Raw genomic sequence first — 21,023 nt, forward strand, 5'->3', positions numbered from 1 at the left:
TGATTTCTATACACCATATGAGGGAAAATGGACAGGGCTGCCTATAGAGACAAAAGCTGGTTAGTTTTACACAAGAGAACAGAAGTACAATACCTGATTGTGATGGACCCACCAGGCACTGGTAATAACCCGGGCATCCCATGCAGCACTATAGCACACAGCCATAGTGCCCGCTTCAGTTAGGGTTCGGGGTGGCACCGGCTCACCTAGGAGAAAACGCAATAAAGAACAGATTGAAGGGAGTTGGTCTTTTTTCGGTGTGTTGCCGTCTATTTCTATACTCGCTTCTGGCTTCATGTAACATGACGTTACATCATGAATCTGGAAGTCTGAATTCAAGTCAATTACAGGCTTGAGGCGGTGAAATCTTATGCTAGAAAGCTGCCAAATGTTCAAATAAGTACAGGACACCCACTAATGCTCTACACTACACACTGAGGAAGTGACTCTGGGGACAGATGATGTGTGTGGACCCCTGATCTGTCCTAAACACTACAATGTAAGGAATATGAATATAGATCATCTATAATAACTGGTCATAAAGGATGCAATCTCTAGGTAGTTTGGTACCTGTGGGATTCTTAATGACGCAACTGGTGGCCCCATGCAGATCAGCGTGCACGTAGAGGTCGCCTAGACATAGAAACAGCCAATGTTACACATATCTAGTACAAATATAGATTCAGCCTGAAAGTTCATATAGTCCGTTACTTGTTTCCAGAACTGCAACAAGCCCCAGTTACGGATGAAGGTGTAAAAAGCAGCACATTTATCCCACACTACAGAGTCCCACAGAAAAGATCACTTATACAGTGGGTTAAATAAGTATTGCACATGTCACCAGTGTTCTAAGGAAATATATTTGTGAAGATGCTATTGACATGAAATTCTCACCAGATGTTGGTAACAACCCATCCAATCCATACAGGCAAATAAATCAAACCATAGATGTTCATAGATTAAGATATGTGTAATAATGACAGAGGAAAAAATATTTAACACATGAAGAAAGAGAAGTGCAAAAAGCCATGGAATGTCATGACACCACCTGAAATCTATCAGTAATTAGAAAGTAATCCTGCCACTAAGTGACAAATAATATCAGCTGGTTCAACTGATGACCTATAAAATGGTCTCTCATTACCAAGGTGCTGCACAAGACATCTCTCATGATGGGTAAAACCAGTGAGCGGTCTCAAGACCTTCACAACCTTATTGTTGCAAAATATACTGATGGCATTGGTTACAAAAGAATTTTTAAACTACTGAAGGTTCCAGTGAGCACTGTTAAGGCCATAATCTGGAAGTGGAAAGAAAATAATGTCATCATAAACCGGCCAAGATCACGTGCTCCCTGCAAGATTTTAGACGCAGGAGTGAAAAGAATTATCAGAGTCAAGGACTACCTGTGGAGAGCTACAGAAAGACCCGGAATCAGCTCTTACAATTGTTTCAAAGAAAACAAATAATGCCCTCAACTCCAATGGCATGTATGCACACTCACCACGCAACACTCCATTGCTGAACAAAAGCATGTTCATGTGCGTTTAAAGCTTGTTCGACAACATTTAGACAAGCCTGTGAAATACTGGAAGAATATATATTAAAAAAAAGGAATTTGGCACTCCAGTATTAGATGCTGAAAGTATATAAATTTGGCTGCTACTTTTTGCTATGTATTGTATATTTATCTCCTAGGTCCTCCAATTTTTCTACCTTTCAAATATATCCTTTTTACTATGTATTATGAACTAATGTATGCACTCTTATGACGTGTGTGTGTGTACACACACACACACACTACGGTTCCAAAGTTTAGGGTCACCCAGACAATTGTGTTTTCCATGAAAACTCATACATTTATTAAATCAAATGAGTTGCCAAGTGAATTGATAATCTAGTCCAGACATTGACAAGGTTCAAAAAAAAGATTTCTATTTGAAATAATAATTTTCTCCTTCAAACTTTGCTTTCGTCAAAGAATGCTCCCTTTGAAGCAATTACAGCATTGCAGATCTTTGGCATTCTAGCAGTTAATTTGCTAAGGTAATCTGGAGAAATTTCACCCCATGCTTCCAGAAGCCCCTTCCCACAAGTTGGTTTGGCTTGATGGGCACTTGTTGCGTACCATATGGTCAAGCTGCTCTCACAACACCACCATGAGGTTGAGATCTGGTGACTGCGCTGGCCACTCCATTATAGATAGAAAACCAGCTGCCTGCTTCTTCCCTAAATAGTTCTTGCATAATTTGGAGGTGTGCTTTGGGTCACTGCCTTGTTGTAGGATGAAATTGGCTCCAATCAAGCGCTGTCCACAGGGTATGTCATGACGTTGCAAAATGGAATAATAGCCTTCCTTATTCAAAATCCCTTTTACCTTGTAAAAATCTCCCACTTTACCAGCACCAAAGCAACCCCATACCATCACATTACCTCCACCATGCTTGACAGATGGCGTCAGGCACTCTTCCAGCATCTTTTCAGTTGTTCTGTGTCTCACAAATGTTCTTCTGTGTGATCCAAACACCTCAAACTTGGATTCGTCTGTCCATAACACTTTTTTCCAATCTTCCTCTGTCCAATGTCTGTGTTCTTTTGCCCATATTAATCTTTTCCTTTTATTAACCAGTCTCAGATATGGCTTTTTCTTTGCCACTCTGCCCTGAAGACCAGCATCCCAGAGTCGCCTCTTCACTGTAAACGTTGACACTGGCATTTTGCGTGTACTATTTAATGAAGCTGCCAGTTGAGGACCCGTGAGGCGTCGATTTCTCAAACTACAGACTCTAATGTACTTGTCTTGTTGCTCAGTTGTGCAGCGGGGCCTCACACTTCTCTTCCTACTCTAGTTAGAGCCTGTTTGTGCTCTCCTCTGAATGGAGTAGTACACACCGTTGTAGGAAATCTTCAGTTTCTTGGCAATTTCTCGCATGGAATAGCCTTCATTTCTAAGAACAAGAATAGACTGTCGAGTTTCACATGAAAGTTCTTTTTTTCTGGACATTTTGAGAGTTTAATGGAACCAACAAATGTAATGCTCCAGACTCTCAACTAGCTCAAAGGAAGGTCAGGTTTATAGGTTCTCTAATCAGCCAAACGGTTTTCAGCTGTGCTAACATACTTGAACAAGGGTATTCTAACCATCCATTAGCCTTCTTACACAATTAGCAAACACAAAGTACCATAAGAACACAGGAGTGATGGTTGTTGGAAATGGGCCTCTATACACCTATGAAGATATTGCTTTACAAACCAGACGTTTGCAGCTAGAATAGTCATTACCACATTAACAATGTATAGATTGTATTTCTGAATCATTTAATATTAGCTTCATTGGAAAAAACTGCTTTTCTTTAAAAAAATGAGGAAATTGTGAGTGTGTGTGTGTGTGTGTGTGTGTGTGTGTGTATGTATGTGTGTGTATTTTATATATATATATATATATATATATATATATATATATATATATATATATATATATATATATATATATATATATATATATATATATATATATATATATATATATATATATATAAGCTGAAGAGCCCGGCGTTGCCTGGGCATAGTAAATATCTGTGGTTAGTTATAGCACCTCAATTCTTTTATTTTCTCATCACGCCTCTCATTTTCCCCCTCACATCTCTCATTTTCTCCCTTACACCCCTCATTTTCCCCCCTCACTCCTCTTATTTTCCCCCTCACTCCTCTTATTTTCCCCCTCACTCCTCTCATTCCCCCCTAACACTTGTTATTTCGACTTCACATCTGTCATTTTCCGATCACTCCACTATTTTCCCTCACTCTCATTTTGCACTCACACCTTTTCATTTTCACCTCACACCCCTCATTTTCACCTCACACCCCTCATTTTCACCTCACACCTCTCATTTTCCCCTCAGTATATATACGTTTGTCATCTCCCTTATATATAGTATACACCTGTATGTCATCTCCTGTATATAGTATATACCTGTATGTCATCTCCCCTGTAAATATATACCTGCTGTATGTCATCTTCTCCTGTATATTGTATATACCTATGTGTCATCTCCTCCTGTATATAGTATATACCTGTATGTCATCTCCTGTATATAGTATATACCTGTATGTCATCTCCTCCTCTATATACCTGTGTCATCTCCTCTTTTATATAGTATATACCTGTATGTCATCTCTTCTGTATATACTATATACCTGTATGTCATCTCCCCTGTATATAGTATATACCTGCTGTATGCCATCTCCTCTATATACCTATGTGTCATCTCCTCTTTTATGTAGTATATACCTTTATGTCATCTCCTCCTGTATATAGTATATACGTGTCATCTCCTGTATACAGTATATACCTGTAAGTCATCTCCTCCTGTATATAGTATATACCTGTGTGTCATCTCCTCCTGTATATAGTATATACCTGTGTCATCTCCTCCTGTATATAGTATATATCTGTGTGTCATCTCCCCTGTATATAGTATGTACCTGTATGTCATCTCCTCCTGTATATAGTATATACCTGTGTGTCATCTCCTCCTGTATATAATATATACCTGTTTCATCTCCTCCTGTATATAGTATATACGTGTGTCATCTCCCCTGTATATAGTATATACCTGTGTGTCATCTCCTCCTGTATATAGTATATACCTGTGTGTCATCTCCCCTGTATATAGTATATACCTGTGTGTCATCTCCCCTGTATATAGTATATACCTGTGTGTCATCTCCCCTGTATATAGTATATACCTGTGTGTCATCTCCCCTGTATATAGTATATACCTGTGTGTCATCTCCCCTGTATATAGTATATATCTGTGTGTCATCTCCTCCTGTATTAGACCTCGTTCACACGTTATTTGGTCAGTATTTTTACCTCAGTATTTGTAAGCTAAATTGGCAGCCTGATAAATCCCCAGCCAACAGGAAGCCCTCCCCGCTGGCAGTATATATTAGCTCACACATACACATAATAGACAGGTCATGTGACTGACAGCTGCCGTATTTCCTATATGGTACATTTGTTGCTCTTGTAGTTTGTCTGCTTATTAATCAGATTTTTATTTTTGAAGGATAATACCAGACTTGTGCGTGTTTTAGGGTGAGTTTCATGTGTCAAGTTGTGTGCGTTGAGTTTTGTGTGGCGACATGCATGTAGCAACTTTTTGTGTGTCGAGTTGCATGTGACAGGTTAGTGTAGCAATTTGTGTACAGCAAGTTTTGCGCATGGCGAGCTTTGCGCGTGGCGAGTTATGTGTGGTGCGTTTTGAGTATGTGCAAGTTTTGTGTGAGGCAACTTTTGCATGTGTTGCAACTTTTGTGCATGTGGCAATTTTTTCGCGTGTGCAAGTTTTGCGTGTGGCGAGTTTTCCATGAGGTGAGTTTCGCACGTGTGGCGAGTTTTGCGTGACCCTAGTTTTGCATGTGGCGAGTTTTGCAAGTGGCGAGTTTTGAGCGGCGACTTTTGTGTTTCGACTTTTATGTGGCGAGGTTGGTGTATGTGTGGTGAAATGTGTGCTGGGGGTGATATATGTGTTCAAGCACGTGGCAGTGTGTGGCGCATTTTGTGTGTGTGTTCATATCCCCGTGTGTGGTGAGTATCCCATGTCGGGGCCCCACGTTAGCAACTGTACGGTATATACTCTTTGGCGCCATCGCTCGCACTCTTTAAGTCCCCCTTGTTCACATCTGGCAGCTGTCAATTCGCCTCCAACACTTTTCCTTTCACTTTTTCCCCCATTATGTAGATAGGGGCAAAATTGTTTGGTGAATTGGAACGCGCGGGGTTAAAATTTCGCCTCACAACATAGCCTATGACGCTCTCAGGGTCCAGACGTGTGACTGTGCAAAATTTTGTGGCTGTAGCTGGGAACGGGAATGGTTTTGAATTCACAAGTGTGCCCTGTCAGGTTTAATAAGTGGGATTTCTTGCCTTATAAATGGGGTTGGGACCATCAGTTGTGTTGTGCAGAAGTCTGGTGGATACACAGCTCATAGTCCTACTGAATAGACTGTTAGAATGTGTATTATGGCAAGAAAAAAGCAGCTAAGTAAAAAAAAAAGTGGACATCATTACTTTAAGAAATGAAGGTCAGTCCAAAAAATTGGGCAAACTTTGAAAGTGTCCCCAAGTGCAGTGGCAAAAACCATCAAGCGCTACAAAGAAACTGGCTCACATGAGGACCGCCCCAGGAAATGAAGACCAAGAGTCACCTGTACTTCTGAGGATAAGTTTATCCGAGTCACCAGCCTCAGAAATCGCAGGTTAACAGCAGCTCAGATTAGAGACCAGGTCAATGCCGCACAGAGTTCTAGCAGCAGACACATCTCTACAACAACTGTTAAGCAGGAGACTTTGTGCAGCAGACCTTCATGGTAAAATAGCTGCTAGGAAACCACTGCTAAGGACAGGCAACAAGCAGTAGAGACTTGTTTGGGCTAAAGAACACAAGGAATGGACTTTAGACCAGTGGAAATCTGTGCTTTCGTCTGATGAGTCCAAATTTGAGATCTTTGGTTCCAACCACCGTGTCTTTGTGCGACGCAAAAAAAGGTGAACGGATGGACTCTACATGCCTGGTTCCCACCATGAAGCATGGAGGAGGAGGTGTGATGGTGTGGGGGTGCTTTGCTGGTGACACTGTTGGGGATTTATTCAAAATTGAAGGCATCCTGAACCAGCATGGCTACCACAGCATCTTGCAGCGGCATGCTATTCCATCCGGTTTGCGTTTAGTTGGATCATCATTTATTTTTCAACAGGACAATGACCCCAAACACACCTCCAGGCTGTGTAAGGGCTATTTGACCAAGAAGAAGAGTGATGGGGTGCTATGCCAGATGACCTGGCCTCCACAGTCACCAGACCTGAACCCAATCGAGATGCTTTGGGGTGAGCTGGACCGCAGAGTGAAGGCAAAAGGGCCAACAAGTGCTAAGCATCTCTGGGATTGTTGGAAGACCATTCCCGGTGACTACCTCTTGAAGCTCATCAAGAGAATGCCAAGAGTGTGCAAAGCAGTCATCAAAGCAAAAGGTGGCTACTTTGAAGAACCTAGAATATAAGACATAATTTCAGTTGTTTCACACTTTTTTGTTAAGTATATAATTCCACATGTGTTAATTCATAGTTTTGATGCCTTCAGTGTGAATGTACAATTTTCATAGTCATGAAAATACAGAAAAATCTTTAAATGAGAAGGTGTGTCCAAACTTTTGGTCTGTACTAGATAGATAGATAGATAGATAGATAGATAGATAGATAGATAGATAGATAGATAGATAGATAGATAGATAGATAGATATATCACACAACATAATTTATGGCCATCTAAGGTGATTTCTTTATCGCTTCATTGGGGGACACAGGTAACCATGGGTGCATGCTGCTGACACTAGGAGGTTGACACCATTTTTTTTTCTCCATTTTTTAACATAAAAAGTATTAACGACAGCAACCATAAAAATCGTACAAATGCTGTAATAATTATCATCAATGTCGACCGACAATAATCATCAATTCCAGGAGCCAAATTGCTATCAGCTCTGACCTATGATGATAAACTGGCCATAGAAACATGATTTTCTGACTCCAACATCTGGCTAGACTGGATAAGATACACTGCCAGCAGTGCAAATCGCTCCTCATGCATAGCCTGTTCCACTGCCCAACCTCATTTAGGCACAGTACCCTTCCCAATAGATCCAAGGATAGACGAGGAGGGATTTACATCTATACATGATCAACCACCCAGGTAACTCACAAAGATGCCAAGCTGTATCCCACCTATACCCACCTTACCAACATAAGGAACCAACTGGCCATGGGATCACCCCCTACCAAGGGAATTACACCTGCTTTGAACGTGATGCTCCTGGGGTGTATGTAGATAATTTCCCATCGGACTATTGCAATCATGTCATCCAGGCAGGAAGCCCATTCAATGAATACCTGTTGGTTGCCCAGATTTACCAGTTACCTGATGTGTACTGGCTACTGTGGTGACATGAAAATTAGGCCCAGACTATACGCACCCTGGAAAGGACAATGCACCATGGTAAAAAGCCCTTATGCCCTTCCATTTATTTGATCTGCTCAGTTGGGATCAAATACTCCAGAATGACCAACTACCACAAAAGGTGAAAAGGGAATTACAAGGTTCCCTTGACCCCCATGTCTACATAGATGCCCTAGGGGTCCCACAGAGAGTACATTATGAATTCAAGGCCAGAAATGAGGTAGCATCTGGATCATCCCCATGATAGGGGTGAACAAAATGTAAGGTGGTATACTATAATCAACAATGGGTTGTGAATTTCACTAGAAAAGCTATAAAGGAACTTGCTGAGCAGCTAGGTCCTACATCCATCATGGCCTTCCAGAACAGGATGACACTTGATTTGATCCTGGAAGAAAAAAGTGGAGTCTGCAAGATGACAGGCACTAGCTGTTGTAATAATATTTATAATAATAATTTTATTTATATAGCGCCAACATATTCCGCAGCGCTTTACAAATTATAGAGGGGACTTGTACAGACAATAGACATTACAGCATAACAGAAATCACAGTTCAAAATAGATACCAGGAGGAATGAGGGCCCTGCTCGCAAGCTTACAAACTATGAGGAAAAGGGGAGACACGAGAGGTGGATGGTAACAATTGCTTTAGTTATTTGGACCAGCCATAGTGTAAGGCTCGGGTGTTCATGTAAAGCTGGATGAACCAGTTTACTGCCTAAGTATGTAACAGTACCGACACAGAGGTCTATTAACTGCATAAAGTGTATGAGAACATGATACGAGGAACCTGATTATGGGTTGTTGTTTTTTTAATGATTGGCCTACCGCCTCAACGCATTAACCTAACGATCCCTGTGTGGCCTATCTGAACAAATGAGTTTTTAGGGCACGCTTAAAACTGTGGGGATTGGGGATTAATCGTGTTAACCTAGGTAGTGCATTCCAAAGAATCGGCGCAGCACGTGTAAAGTCTTGAAGACGGGAGTGTGAGGTTCTGATTATTGAGGATGCTAACCTGAGGTCATTAGCACTTAGTACTTACATACCCAACAACTAAGGCATTCAAAGGCCTTATTGACTTATCTGAAGAACTAGCCCAAAACTCAGGGGGTAAAGGATAAATGGGACACCTGGTTTGGGTGGTGGGATGAAAGTCAAAGAGCTCTCACAAAATAGGGATTTTTGTGTAACTGTAAAATCCTTTTCTCCGAGCTATTCATTGGGGGACACAGACCGTGGGTGTATGCTGCTGCCACTAGGAGACTGACACTAAGTGATACAAAGAAAGTTAGCTCCTCCCCTGCAGTATACACTCTCCTGCTGGCTCTCAGCTAACCAGTTCGTTGCAAAAGCAGGAGGAGATCAATAACAATATATGAGCGTATAGCATGTCACATTATATGTGAGAGTATAGCATGTCAAATTATAAAACAAGCTAATAATAGGGTGGGAGCTGTGTCCCCCAATGAATGGCTCGGAGAAAAGGATTTTACGGCGAGTACACAAAAATCCCTATTTCTCCTTTGCCTCATTGGGGGACACAGACCGTGGGACGTCCCAAAGCAGTCCCTGGGTGGGGACAACATCAGATCAGGCCTTGTGAAACTGCTACTTACAAGTGCACCACCGCAGCCTGCAGAGTCCATCTGCCCAGACTCACATCTGTGAAAGTATGGGAATTATAGTGCTTCAAGAATGCATGTGGACTAGACGAACCCGCAAGCTTGCAGGCGTGCTTTGCCAACGCCTGGTGCCTAGAACCCAAGAAACCTCGACAGGGAGATAGGCTGACATCTAGCACAGAAGGACTCTTGGATGGTGTAACGAATCCACCAGGCTAACATGGCCGATGAAATGGCTAAACCCTTCCTGTAACAGTCAGGAAGCCATCCTCTTACCGTGACGTAGTCCAAATAAAGTGTCCAACCTTCGGAAGGACGCAGTCCTCGAGACGTACTCAGAGCACTCACCTCGTCCAGAATATGGAGAACCCATTAGGTTTTTTGGACTGGTGCCGAAAGAGATGAGGCAAGAACGATGCCCTCATAACTGTGGGAATACAATACCACCTTGGTAACAAGGGACGGGGATAGCCTGAGGGCAACCTTGCCTTGATGTAACAAGGGAAAAAAGTCTGAAAGAACGGAGCGGCTAGCTCCGAAAACCAGTCAGGATGAGGAGATCGCAGAGAAAAAAAAAAGGGCGACCTTCCCTGATAGTAAAGTCTGTCCGGATCAAAAGGAGTATGGTATGCGATAGGGAAAAACCACATGTGAAGACTCCCTGTGAGGAAGTCCATATTTGCAGTTTTGTTGCAATAAGACGGAAAAATACTAGTTCCGCAAACGAGAAAACCTGACATGGTCAGTGCGGATCTCCCAGGATCACTGGGGCCCTTCCTGCTTCCGAAAAGATCTCGGAAGTAGTGGAAGAGGTGTTATGGAAACTGTTACCATGGAAGAACCAGAGCATGCACTGCGATGGCTTTTGGATCTGGAGGCCGAACCATGAACTTAGAGTACATTGGTTTTCAGTCTGGACGCCATCCGACCTACATCTGGAGTGCTCCAGAGAAGACAGATCTGATGGAAGACTTCTGGGTGAAGTTCCCACTCACATGAGGTGGGACCCTGACGGCGTCTGATGCCCAGAGTTCTACTCCTGAGATGTGTAGTGCCGAGATCACCGAATGATAGATCGTGGCCCAACAGAGAATGTGAGGTACCTCGGCCATGACGCCTGACTATGGGTACCTGCTAGGTGATTGACGTATGGCAAAGACGTAGGATTGTCCGATTGAATCGGATGGGGTGACCCGCCAGAAGGCAGTGGACCTGCTGTAGAACTAGCCATACCGTTCGGATCCCCAGAACAATGATCAGGAGAATCAGTAGTCACTAATAACCATTGAACCGGGAGAAAGGATCTCTCCTGGATGAGGAAGGAGCTCAAAGACTACCCTTTGAAAGCCTGTTTGACCTGCAGAAAACGAGGAGGAGCGAAGGAAACCGCTTCCATTGTCATCACCAAATTTCCTCAGAACCCTCCTACCAAATCGAATGGAATGAGGGGGATGATTGAACAAGTGCCCGAACTCCCTGTTGAAGGGCCACGGCCTTGTCTCAAGGTTGAATCACCAACCTTCTGGAAGATTCCAGGATCATCCTCAAAAAGGATATCTGCTGGGCTGGAAATGAGGAAAAACTTGTCCAAGTTTAGCTGCCAGCCCATGAGAAAGCGAGGGTATCGTAAGAGATATAGACGACTCAGCGCAGGGCTGGAAGAGCGGCTAGAAAGTCGACCAGATAGGGCAGGTCTACCACGCCTCTAGGGTGCAAAGGGAACATGACAGCCGCCATAACCCTCTGGGTGCGGTAGCAAGGCCGTAGGACAAGGTCGTGATTTGAAAATGCTGGGAAAGCAAAGGAATTTTTGAAGAGGGGAAAACATAGGAATGTGAAGGTAAGCATCCCGAATGTCGGTGGATGCCAGGAACTCCACCTTTTTCCGTTGAAGTAATGGCTGAGCGGAGGAACTCTATCCGAAGAAGGGGGACCTTGTCAAGCTTGGTAGAAGTTTGAGGCTCAATGTCGGTCTTACTTTTCGGTCCCCTTTTTGGAACCAAGATCCCTTAGATCTAGACCGTCCTGGACAACTGATCCACTACTGGTTGGTTCTATAGGAAACATGCGATCCTTTGTTCCTGCCTGGGGAACACTCCCAACTTCTCACCAAATAACCGATCACTCTGGTAAGGGAGTGATGTCAGAGGCCTTTTGAACGCAGAGTACGCTTCCATTCTCTGAGCTATAATGTCCTTCTGAGTGTAATGGCATTTGCTGCTGTAACCTCTTCGGGAGAAGGTTACTGTTGGAAATCAACGTAGTTAAGGTCTCTGACCAGGAGACCATTGCTCTAGCAACACATGCGGCGGCTAAGGAAGGATAGAGCGCTGAAACGGGGGTCACAAGATGGAACGAACCAGATTTGCTATCTGACAGTCCGTTGTATTTTTAATTGATGACCCATCGGGCAGGGATACTGGTAGGTATACCACAGGATATTCTACCCGGTTAATATGCCAAGTGGCAGAATGCGCGGCTGCATGCAGAAGGTCAGGAAAAGCCGTCTCTTGCTATCGCTGCTCTCTTTTGATGGTGCGGAGTTAAAATGATGAACCCTCGATCCACCATCCTCTTAACAGGGAAGTGGAGAGGGATCGTCCGCCTTCTTGCATCATCTGCTAAATAGTGGAGATGCAGAGGGGGTTGTTTTCGGATGCCAAAAAGGGTGCCTCTGTACATCCACAGAGTTCAGGTCCCGGGTGGACAGGGCTGGTTGTCTGACGTTAGGCCTGGCTGCAGAAGAGGATACATGGAGGCGACACTCCATGTGCTTGTCTATTGATGGTGTGGGGAGATCGGTGCCCTTTATAAGGACCCGTCGCCCCTGAGAGTCAGACCAGGCATGGCATCTCACGTCTTAGGTGGGTATACGTGGAGGGGACACCCCACGTGTTGGTTGTTTGCATATTGGCTGAAAAAGGATACCGCGCTTGCAGAGGTTTCTATCCAGTGGATCGCTTATCTGGACGCTCCGTGTCTGGGTGAATGGCAAATGCTCTGTTAGGGAGTTTAGTTTCCTCATGAGGGACACTGCATGATCTAGAGTAGAACCGAAGTCCTCGTCAATCTACAGAGATTGGTTGATGATATCAATAGGCGAATCCATCCATTTCTGAAGTTCTGGAGTCCAGAACCAAGGCAATATCCGACCCATATTCAGAGACTTGTTCTCAGCAAATCATTGGTGAGGGATCAGGAAATTAAACTTCCGTTTTCTAGGCGCGTGTAGATTTCTAGACACCTGTACGTTTCTGGAAAACTTGCCGCCTGCTAGCCGACGGCTCCCATGTAGGAAAGGGACCATGTATATCGGTCCTGCGAGCACTCCGAGCCACAGAGGGTTCACGGAGGGATTCAATCTCTTGGTCAGAGAATCCATGGGTTGCGGCAGTGACGAAGCCCACTCAGGGAACTAGGTACTCTGGGATAAGTTGGGATTGGCGGCGAAGGGCTCCTGAGCTCATTTAGGGTGACCGGCTTTGGATTGGTCATATGCCTTGACAAGGGAATATTGGTCATGAGCCTTTAAGACCAGGGGATACTGGTTCTGTGCCTTTAAGACTAGGTAATACTGGTCCTGTGCCTTTAAGACCAGGGAACACGGGTCATGTGCCTTTAAGACCAGGGAACACGGGTCATGTGCCTTTAAGACCAGGGAACACGGGTCATGTGCCTTTAAGACCAGGGAACACGGGTCATGTGCCTTTAAGACCAGGGAACACGGGTCATGTGCCTTTAAGACCAGGAAACACGGGTCATGTGCCTTTAAGACCAGGGAATACTGGTCATGTGCCTTTAAGACCAGGCAGGAGATACTGGACATGTGTCTTTAAGCACAGGGGGAAGATGCAGGGGAAGAGAGCAGTACTTCCTTACCCGGTTGCAGAGTCGTTGTGCTCCTTTAAAGCAAAACCATAGCCCCTGTGTGTGTGTGCGTGCGCGCCGGCAGGGTGGACCAAGATGGCCACCGGGAGTTGCAGAGGTGGTAAAGTCTCACAGAAAGCGAGTGGCACCAATTTGGGGGGGCGGAGCCACATGCATGATGTGGGCGGAGCCTAGTGACTTACATGAATAGGCCCACACCGGGGCCTAAATTTCTGCAGCCGGCGGGAGCAATACCAGGGGTAGAATAGAGGGGCGTTGGGCCGGGAAAAGCGATCGCTCCCGTGCCAGACAGAAAACGCCAGAAAGGATGGGCGGAGCCGCCTTAGCGCGCTATAGTGCGGGCGCGGCTTCCGGGATGCGGCCTACACATTGGCAGAAGTCGGGGGCTAAATCTTTGCAGCCGGCCGGAGCGTTACCTCAGGGAGGTGGGCCACAGGGAAACTGAGGCTGCCTGTCAGCCTGTGAATATCCCACTGCAGAGGCTCATCGCTGACTGGATCCACTCACATCGGTGCGCGTCCCGGCATGGAGCCGCCACGATGACAGGGTTTCAGCACTGAGGAAACCGCGCGCACTCTATTGTTCTGCTGCAGGTGCAGGGATAGAGGGATAACCCTCAATCCACCGTCCCTTTGTTAGGGAGGTGGAGAGGAACCGTCCGCCTCCTTGTGCCATCCGCTTTAACAGTTGTGGGACAGTGGGGGCTGCTCGGACGCCATAGAGAGGGGCTTCTGTACATCCACGGAGTTCAGCCCCCAGGTGGACAGGGCTAGTTGTCCGGCATTAGGCCTGGATGGGGAAGAGGGTACATGGAGGCGACACTCCATGTGCTCGTCCATTCAGGGTGCGGGGAGATCGGTGCCCTTGAAGGGACCCGTCGCCCCTATGAATCAGCTCAGTCTTGGCATCCCACGTCGCAGGAGAGGATACGGAGAGGCGACACTCTCTGTGCTCGCCTGTTGATGGTTCGGGGAGATCGGAACCTTGAAAGGTTCAGTCGCCCCTTCGTTGTAGAAAGTAAAATAAAAAATGTAAAAGGTAAAAGTAAAATAATAAAGAGTTTTGAGTCTGAATAGCAGACCCGTCCGTGTGCCTCCTACGGACACTAAGCAAGAACTGGTTAGCTGAGAGCCAGCAGGAGGGTGTATACTGCAGGGGAGGAGCTAACTTTCTTTGTATCACTTAGTGTCAGCCTCCTAGTGGCAGCAGCATACACCCACGTTCTGTGTCCCCCAATGAGGCGAAGGAGAAAAGGAGATTTTTGTGCACTCACCGTAAAATCTTTCTCTTAGCCACTAATTGGGGGACACAGGACCATGACTCCGTTTTTTTCCACGACGGGATTACAGATGAGTAAAAGTGGGTCTCCTGTGAGACTCCTGTCATGGCTCCTTCCTCGGCCCCCTATTATAGGGTGCCCGGTTGAAGTCGAGATGGGTATTCCCCATGTCGCTCCTTCCCTGCCTGGGTTAGAACCCAGGTCTCAAGGGCCACGCCGTCAAATTGAAAGCCTCTGAGTTCTGGTGGTAGAACGGGCCTTGTGATAGAAGATTGGGGCGGTCGGTGAGACGCCAGGGGGCGTCTGATGTACGGTAAGTTGTACGATTTCGGCGTACCATGTACGTCTGGGCCAGTCCGGTGTGATTAGGATGGTTGGAACTCCCTCCTGCTTGATCTTCCTCACCACTCTGGATATCAGGGGGAGAGGTGGAAAAATGTACAGAAGCTGGATCTGGGTCCAGTCCTGAACCAGGGCATCTGCCCCGAGCGACCGCGGATCGTGTGTTCCGGCCATGAAGTTGGAGACCTTGGCATTGAAGTGGGATGCCATTAGGTCCACGTCCGGAGTCCCCCAGCGATGGCAGATCTGGCGAAAAATTTTGGGATGGAGAGACCACTCTCCCGAGTCCATTCCTTGTCGGCTGAGGAAGTCTGCTTCCTTGCTGGGAGCTGCAGAGTGCTGCCTGTACAGGCCCTACCTGAGGCGTCTCAACCTAATGCCCCCAGAGGGGGATTAGGGAGGGTGCTGCTGTCACCTTCAGGGGGCTTTATCCTCGCCTCGACCTCAACCCAGAAACCAAAAGGAATTGGGGAAGGAGGGGGGTCTCGACTTCGAACCAGCACCCGAGGGACTGAGGAAGGAGCGACATGGGGAATAGCCATCTCGACTTCAACCAGGCACCCTATAATAGGGGGCCGAGGAAGGAGCCATGCCGGGAGTCTCGCAGGAGACCCACTTTTCTTCATCTGTAATCCCGTCGTGGAAAAAAAAACGGAGTCATGGTCCTGTGTCCCCCAATGAGGCGACAGTAATTTGGAGGAGCTTTTCTGTTTTGATTGTATTAGCCTTAATTCTATGTTGTGTAGCTCCATGCATTAAGAAAATGATGATGAAAACTATGGAAACCACAGTGATGACCATGCATGCCGACTTCGAGGATCCTATCGATAAAAGATGCTGTTGTGAAACCATGAGAGGAAAGCCATGTCCACCTCCCACAGAGTATGCCTGCCTGAGACATGCTGATGAGGGAAAGAGTGGGATCTGACTTCCTTCTGCACAAGTCCGTTAAGAGGGGGTCTATCTACTAGAGATGGGTCGTTTGGACGTGGTGAAACAACCATTAATGCACTATAACAGATCGATAGGCTCAACAAGAATAGGGTTTTGATTTGGATATCTCCACTGGAGGGCTGTTAAGGATATGTAATGGATTGAAGAGATCCAAAATCCATGTATACATACAAAATGGATGCTTATATGAACACTAGAAGGTGGCCCGATTCTAACGTATCGGGTATTCTAGAATATGTAGGTAGTTTATAGCACAGGCTACGTACTATATTGCACAGTGACGTAGTATATAACACAACCGACGTAGTATATAACATAGGTACGAAGTATGTAACACAGCCACGTAATATATAACATACCCACGTAGTGTATTGCACAGGCACGTAGTATATTGGTCAGCCACGAAGTATATAGCAGAGCCACGTAGTATATTGTAGAGCCACGTAGTATATTGCAGAGCCACGTAGTATATTGCACAGCCACGTAGTATATAACAGTCACGTAGTGTATTGCACAGCTATGAGGTATATTGGTCAGCGCGTAGTATATAGCAGAGCCACGTAGTATATAACAGCCACGTAGTATATTGTAGAGGCACGTAGTATATTGCATAGCTACGTAGTATATTGCACAGCCACGTAGTATATAACAGAGCCACGTAGTATATTGCACAGTCGACGTAGTATATAACAGAACCGACACAGCCACATAGTATATTGCACAGCTACCGTAGTATGTAACACAGATCATGTAGTATATAGCAGAGCCACGTAGTATATTGCACAGCCACGTAGTATATTGGACAGTCACGTTGTATATTGCCCAGCTACATAGTATATAGCACAGAGATGTAGTATATAACAGAGCCCACGCAGTGTGTAACACAGCCCACGTAGTATATAGCAATGTGGGCACTATATGCGTGGTTAAAAAAGACTTAAAATAAAAAATAAACATATACTCACCTTCCGAAGGCCCCTTGAAGTCCTGGCGCCTGTGTGCGGTGCACGCGGCAGCTTCCGGTCCCAGGGTTGGTATGAGCGCAGGACCTGTGATGACGTCGCAGTCACATGACCGTGACGTCATGGCAGGTCCTTCTCGCATAGCATCCTTGGCACCAGAACCTGCCGCTTGCACTGCCGAGGACAGCGCGCAACGTCGGATGGTGAGTATGACCTTTTTTTTTTTTCTTTTTTTTTATTATTATTTGTAACATTAGATCTGTTTACTATTGATGCTGCATACGCAGCATCAATAGTAAAAAGTTGGTCACACAGGGTTAATAACTGCGTTAACGGAGTGCGTTACACAGTGGTCCATTAACTATTGCATTAACCCTGTGTGAGCGCTCAGCGCTGACTGCAGGGCAGTAAAGCAGGGGTATTAATAACCGATATCCACCAATCCAAAAGCAGTAGACTAAGCAGGGTGTGATTAGTACTAATCACACCCTGCTCAGTAAAGCAGGGGCCATTTCGCTGCCAGACTATGGCCGTCGCTGATTGGCCGTGGGAATGGTCGTGGGCGTTTTGCCGCGACCAATCAGCGACTTCGATTTCCATGACAGACAGAGGCCGCGACCAATGAATAAACGTTACAGACAGACAGACAGAAGGACAGACGGAAGTGACCCTTAGACAATTATATAGTAGATTATGAATCAAAGAGACTGATTATGTGTCTACGTGCTAGAAATCATACCTGTCAGTAGTTTTAGAACACTTATGTGGACTTTGATATGATAGAATGTCCACTTTATATTAATAAAGAATGAAGGAATGCTTAGGAGAAAAACAGAATCATAAAAGCTAATGAATATTGATTAAAGTCCTCCTGATGGAGAAGTTGGGGGGGTTTACTAACAATCAGTGTGACAAGTGATAACTTATATAAGAATGTGCCTTCCCGGAAATAAAACAGATTTTCTGCTCGTGACGGTGTGGTCAATCACCAGTAGTTTTTCTCGTGTGCATGTAAATCTCTGCAATACACAATTTGGAAACAGATAATAAGGTGATCACAGTGTTCGTGTGACCCTGACATAGTTAGGACTTATTCTGCATATACACACAGTATATAGCAGGACATATAATCCAATGCTGAAGAATAGAGCGGCTGCTCACCGGGCCGCAGGTATCTCTTCACAATCATCTCATTCTGCTGCTGGTCTCTTCCCGCTATGACCAGGTAATTTTCAGAGCTGATAAACCAGAGGAATTTCTCAAACCTGATGATGAACAAATAACTATAATATAACAAGAACTGAAGGTACGAACATCGCAAATCGCGCATACACTACTGTGCCCCCCATTGTGTCTCCCACAATCCTTTCCTAATTTACATGCTGTGACAGTGCCAGGAATCAAGTCCAACCTAAGTCTCGGAGCACAGTTAGGGTATGTGCACACGTTGTGGATTCCATTGTGGATTTTTATGTGCGGATTTTGCAGAATCCGTAGGTAAAATGACTTGCGTTTTACCTGCAGATTCCCTGCAGGTTTTCTGCGGATTTTGTGCAGACTTCGCCTGAATTTTAAAACCTGCGGATTCCTATAATGAAATAGGTGTAAAAACGCTGCAGATTCTGCACAAAGAATTGACATGCTTCGGAAAATAAACCGCTGCGTTTCCGCGCAGAATTTTCCACAGCATGGGCACTGCGGATTTGTTTTTCCATAGGTTTACATGGTCAGGTTACACGCAGGGCCAAATCTGCAACGTGTGCACATACCCTTAGCATTTGGGCTGAGTAGACACATTGGCCATAGTACGACCACCCCCAATCCTATATATTGATTTGTGGTGGTCTTACCAGTACACTTTCCGGGCTTTCTGAATGGTGCTGACAGTCTGCACTTCTTTCAGTGTCTGTTTGGTTTTCTTTTCTGCCGACTTGAATGCCTGTGACGTAAAGAGGAAGGTTTTGAGCTTTTTAATCCTAACTTATGCTGCAGCCTCAAGCAATTACAATCTAATAGATTTCACCTTTTCTGCTGCTTCCACCGTTTTCTGAGTTTTCTTGGCTGCGTGTCGCTTATGATCATAATACCTGCAGATACATACATGAATGGAACATCTGCCGGCTTCATACGTGGCCTCTAGGGGCAGTATGGCACAGCATCCTTCCTATTGGATGGGTGTCAGACTTACTTTTTGGCGTTGGCATAGGCGGACAAGCTGAGGTCCACATCCACCAGCGTGGGTTTGTTCTTCTGCGTTTTCTTTGGTTGCTGTTTGTTTTTGCCCTTTTTTTTCTTTCCTTTTGGCTCATCGATTTCCTGTTTCTCGTCTTCCTCCGCATCCTCTTCTTCAGACAGCGTGTATGGATTTCTACATATAGCAAACAGAACTAAGTTAAAGCATATATTTTTATTGACCTCGTAGCCATACACAAGTCCCTAGTGATAGATATTGGACAGTAGCACCGATAACACCACCAGCATGGCTGTTCGACTATATTTTCTGCCCCGCGCTAGACCTATAGGATCCCCATCCCTTATAGCAGCGGACATAATGACCCATCACAGAAGGCAGTCCCACCTTAGGACCCCTCTAGTTACAGGTGCATGCTTTCTTACTTCAACAGCATGGTGATGTGATTTGTCTTCAGCTTTAGCTCCTTGATGGCGAGGGCAACGGGGTCTCCCTGAGCCTGCGCCTCCTTCACGATGACCCCAATCTCTGTCCAGTCGATCTGATTGGCTAAGGCGCTGCGTACAATTTGCACTGCGCGATCCACGATGTTCAGGTTCATTTCGATGAGCTCTCCTTTGGCTTTGTCAGTTTCCTACAAGTTCACGACATGATGATGAGACATTATGACCCGTGGCCACGTGCCGGCAACGTGGAGGAACACGTACCTGGGCGAAGTGCAGAGATTCCAGCCGCTGCTCGTGGTCTTTACGGACGTTGTCCAATTTTTTTAGTGCTTGTTTCTCCTGAGGAAGAAAAGTCAAAAGAGCAAAACTAGACTTGTGCAGTCCTATGCCTGGAGATTCTCAAGTAAACAAATTTTACAACACGTAAGAAAAAAAATAATCAAAAATGATGCATACCTGTTGTAAAGCTTTCAAATCAATCTTCTGACCTTCCAGCTTGGAGTAAAATTCATCAACTGCCTTTAAAGGACAGAAAGGAGAAAAACACTTTTTTTTTTAAATGATAGACTGTCTCTTAAAGGGATATTCTGGCTCCACTCACTCCCACATCAGGAGACTAGTGAGGCAGGCAACTTCACGTCTACTTATACCTTCTGGTTTGTGTCTTCATTAGACCAGGGCAGCCGACTATACTGAGCATGATATCTGCAAATAGCGTACGCCATTGTGTGGTATCAGTACGTGGGACATCACCAAATGTCGGAATAGCACTTAAAAGAGGCAGTCAGACGACCGTATACATTGGAGCAAGATCAGCCCGCAGTGCATGGACTGGCCGGCAGCTTTTCCCACCCGAGATTGACAGCTGCATAGAAATACATGAAGCTGTCACACTCGGGTAGGGAGAGCTGCCGGCCTGTCCGTGCACTGCGGTCCAATACCGGGCCAATTTATACGGCTGTCTGACTGCGCCTTAAATCAAACGGATGTATAATTGAGGCACATGTATATATGCAATAAGTCCGTGAAATACTGTAGACAGTCCCTGCTGAAATTGGGAACAATCTAGAGACAGATCCAGTGCAAATCACAAAATGTCATTAATGCACCATAGTGTTCTTTTATAGCAACAAGATCTGGGTTTTCCATCTTTGTGCCCCTTCTCTTTGGCTTGATTGCCCACTGCTGTGTGATAATGCTGCAGTGACTGTAGAAAGGGCATCTCTGAGGACAAAGGCGTAACTCCAAGCTCATGGGCCCCAAAGCAAAAATGTCCAACAGGACGCCCAACGATCACAAGTCTTTATTAATATTGTT

The 21,023-nt window shown here is 45.4% G+C and overlaps 1 protein-coding gene across 1 annotated transcript in view; it reads right to left on the reverse strand.

Annotated features, from left to right (window-relative positions):
• Nucleotides 1-21,023, reverse strand: part of NEMF (nuclear export mediator factor) — an 82,521-nt gene that overhangs the window by 47,321 nt on the left and 14,177 nt on the right. Inside the window, exons 11-19 of the mRNA XM_077267321.1 lie at nucleotides 20,163-20,225; nucleotides 19,968-20,045; nucleotides 19,686-19,894; nucleotides 19,258-19,437; nucleotides 19,093-19,156; nucleotides 18,920-19,008; nucleotides 18,231-18,334; nucleotides 571-633; nucleotides 94-206 (exon numbers count right to left, since the gene is read on the reverse strand). Coding sequence (XP_077123436.1) covers nucleotides 94-206; nucleotides 571-633; nucleotides 18,231-18,334; nucleotides 18,920-19,008; nucleotides 19,093-19,156; nucleotides 19,258-19,437; nucleotides 19,686-19,894; nucleotides 19,968-20,045; nucleotides 20,163-20,225 — 963 coding nt within the window. The remainder of the gene's footprint in view (nucleotides 1-93; nucleotides 207-570; nucleotides 634-18,230; nucleotides 18,335-18,919; nucleotides 19,009-19,092; nucleotides 19,157-19,257; nucleotides 19,438-19,685; nucleotides 19,895-19,967; nucleotides 20,046-20,162; nucleotides 20,226-21,023) is intronic.

Source organism: Ranitomeya variabilis, chromosome 1 (assembly GCF_051348905.1).
Source record: "Ranitomeya variabilis isolate aRanVar5 chromosome 1, aRanVar5.hap1, whole genome shotgun sequence".
NCBI classification, from domain to species: Eukaryota; Metazoa; Chordata; class Amphibia; order Anura; family Dendrobatidae; genus Ranitomeya; species Ranitomeya variabilis.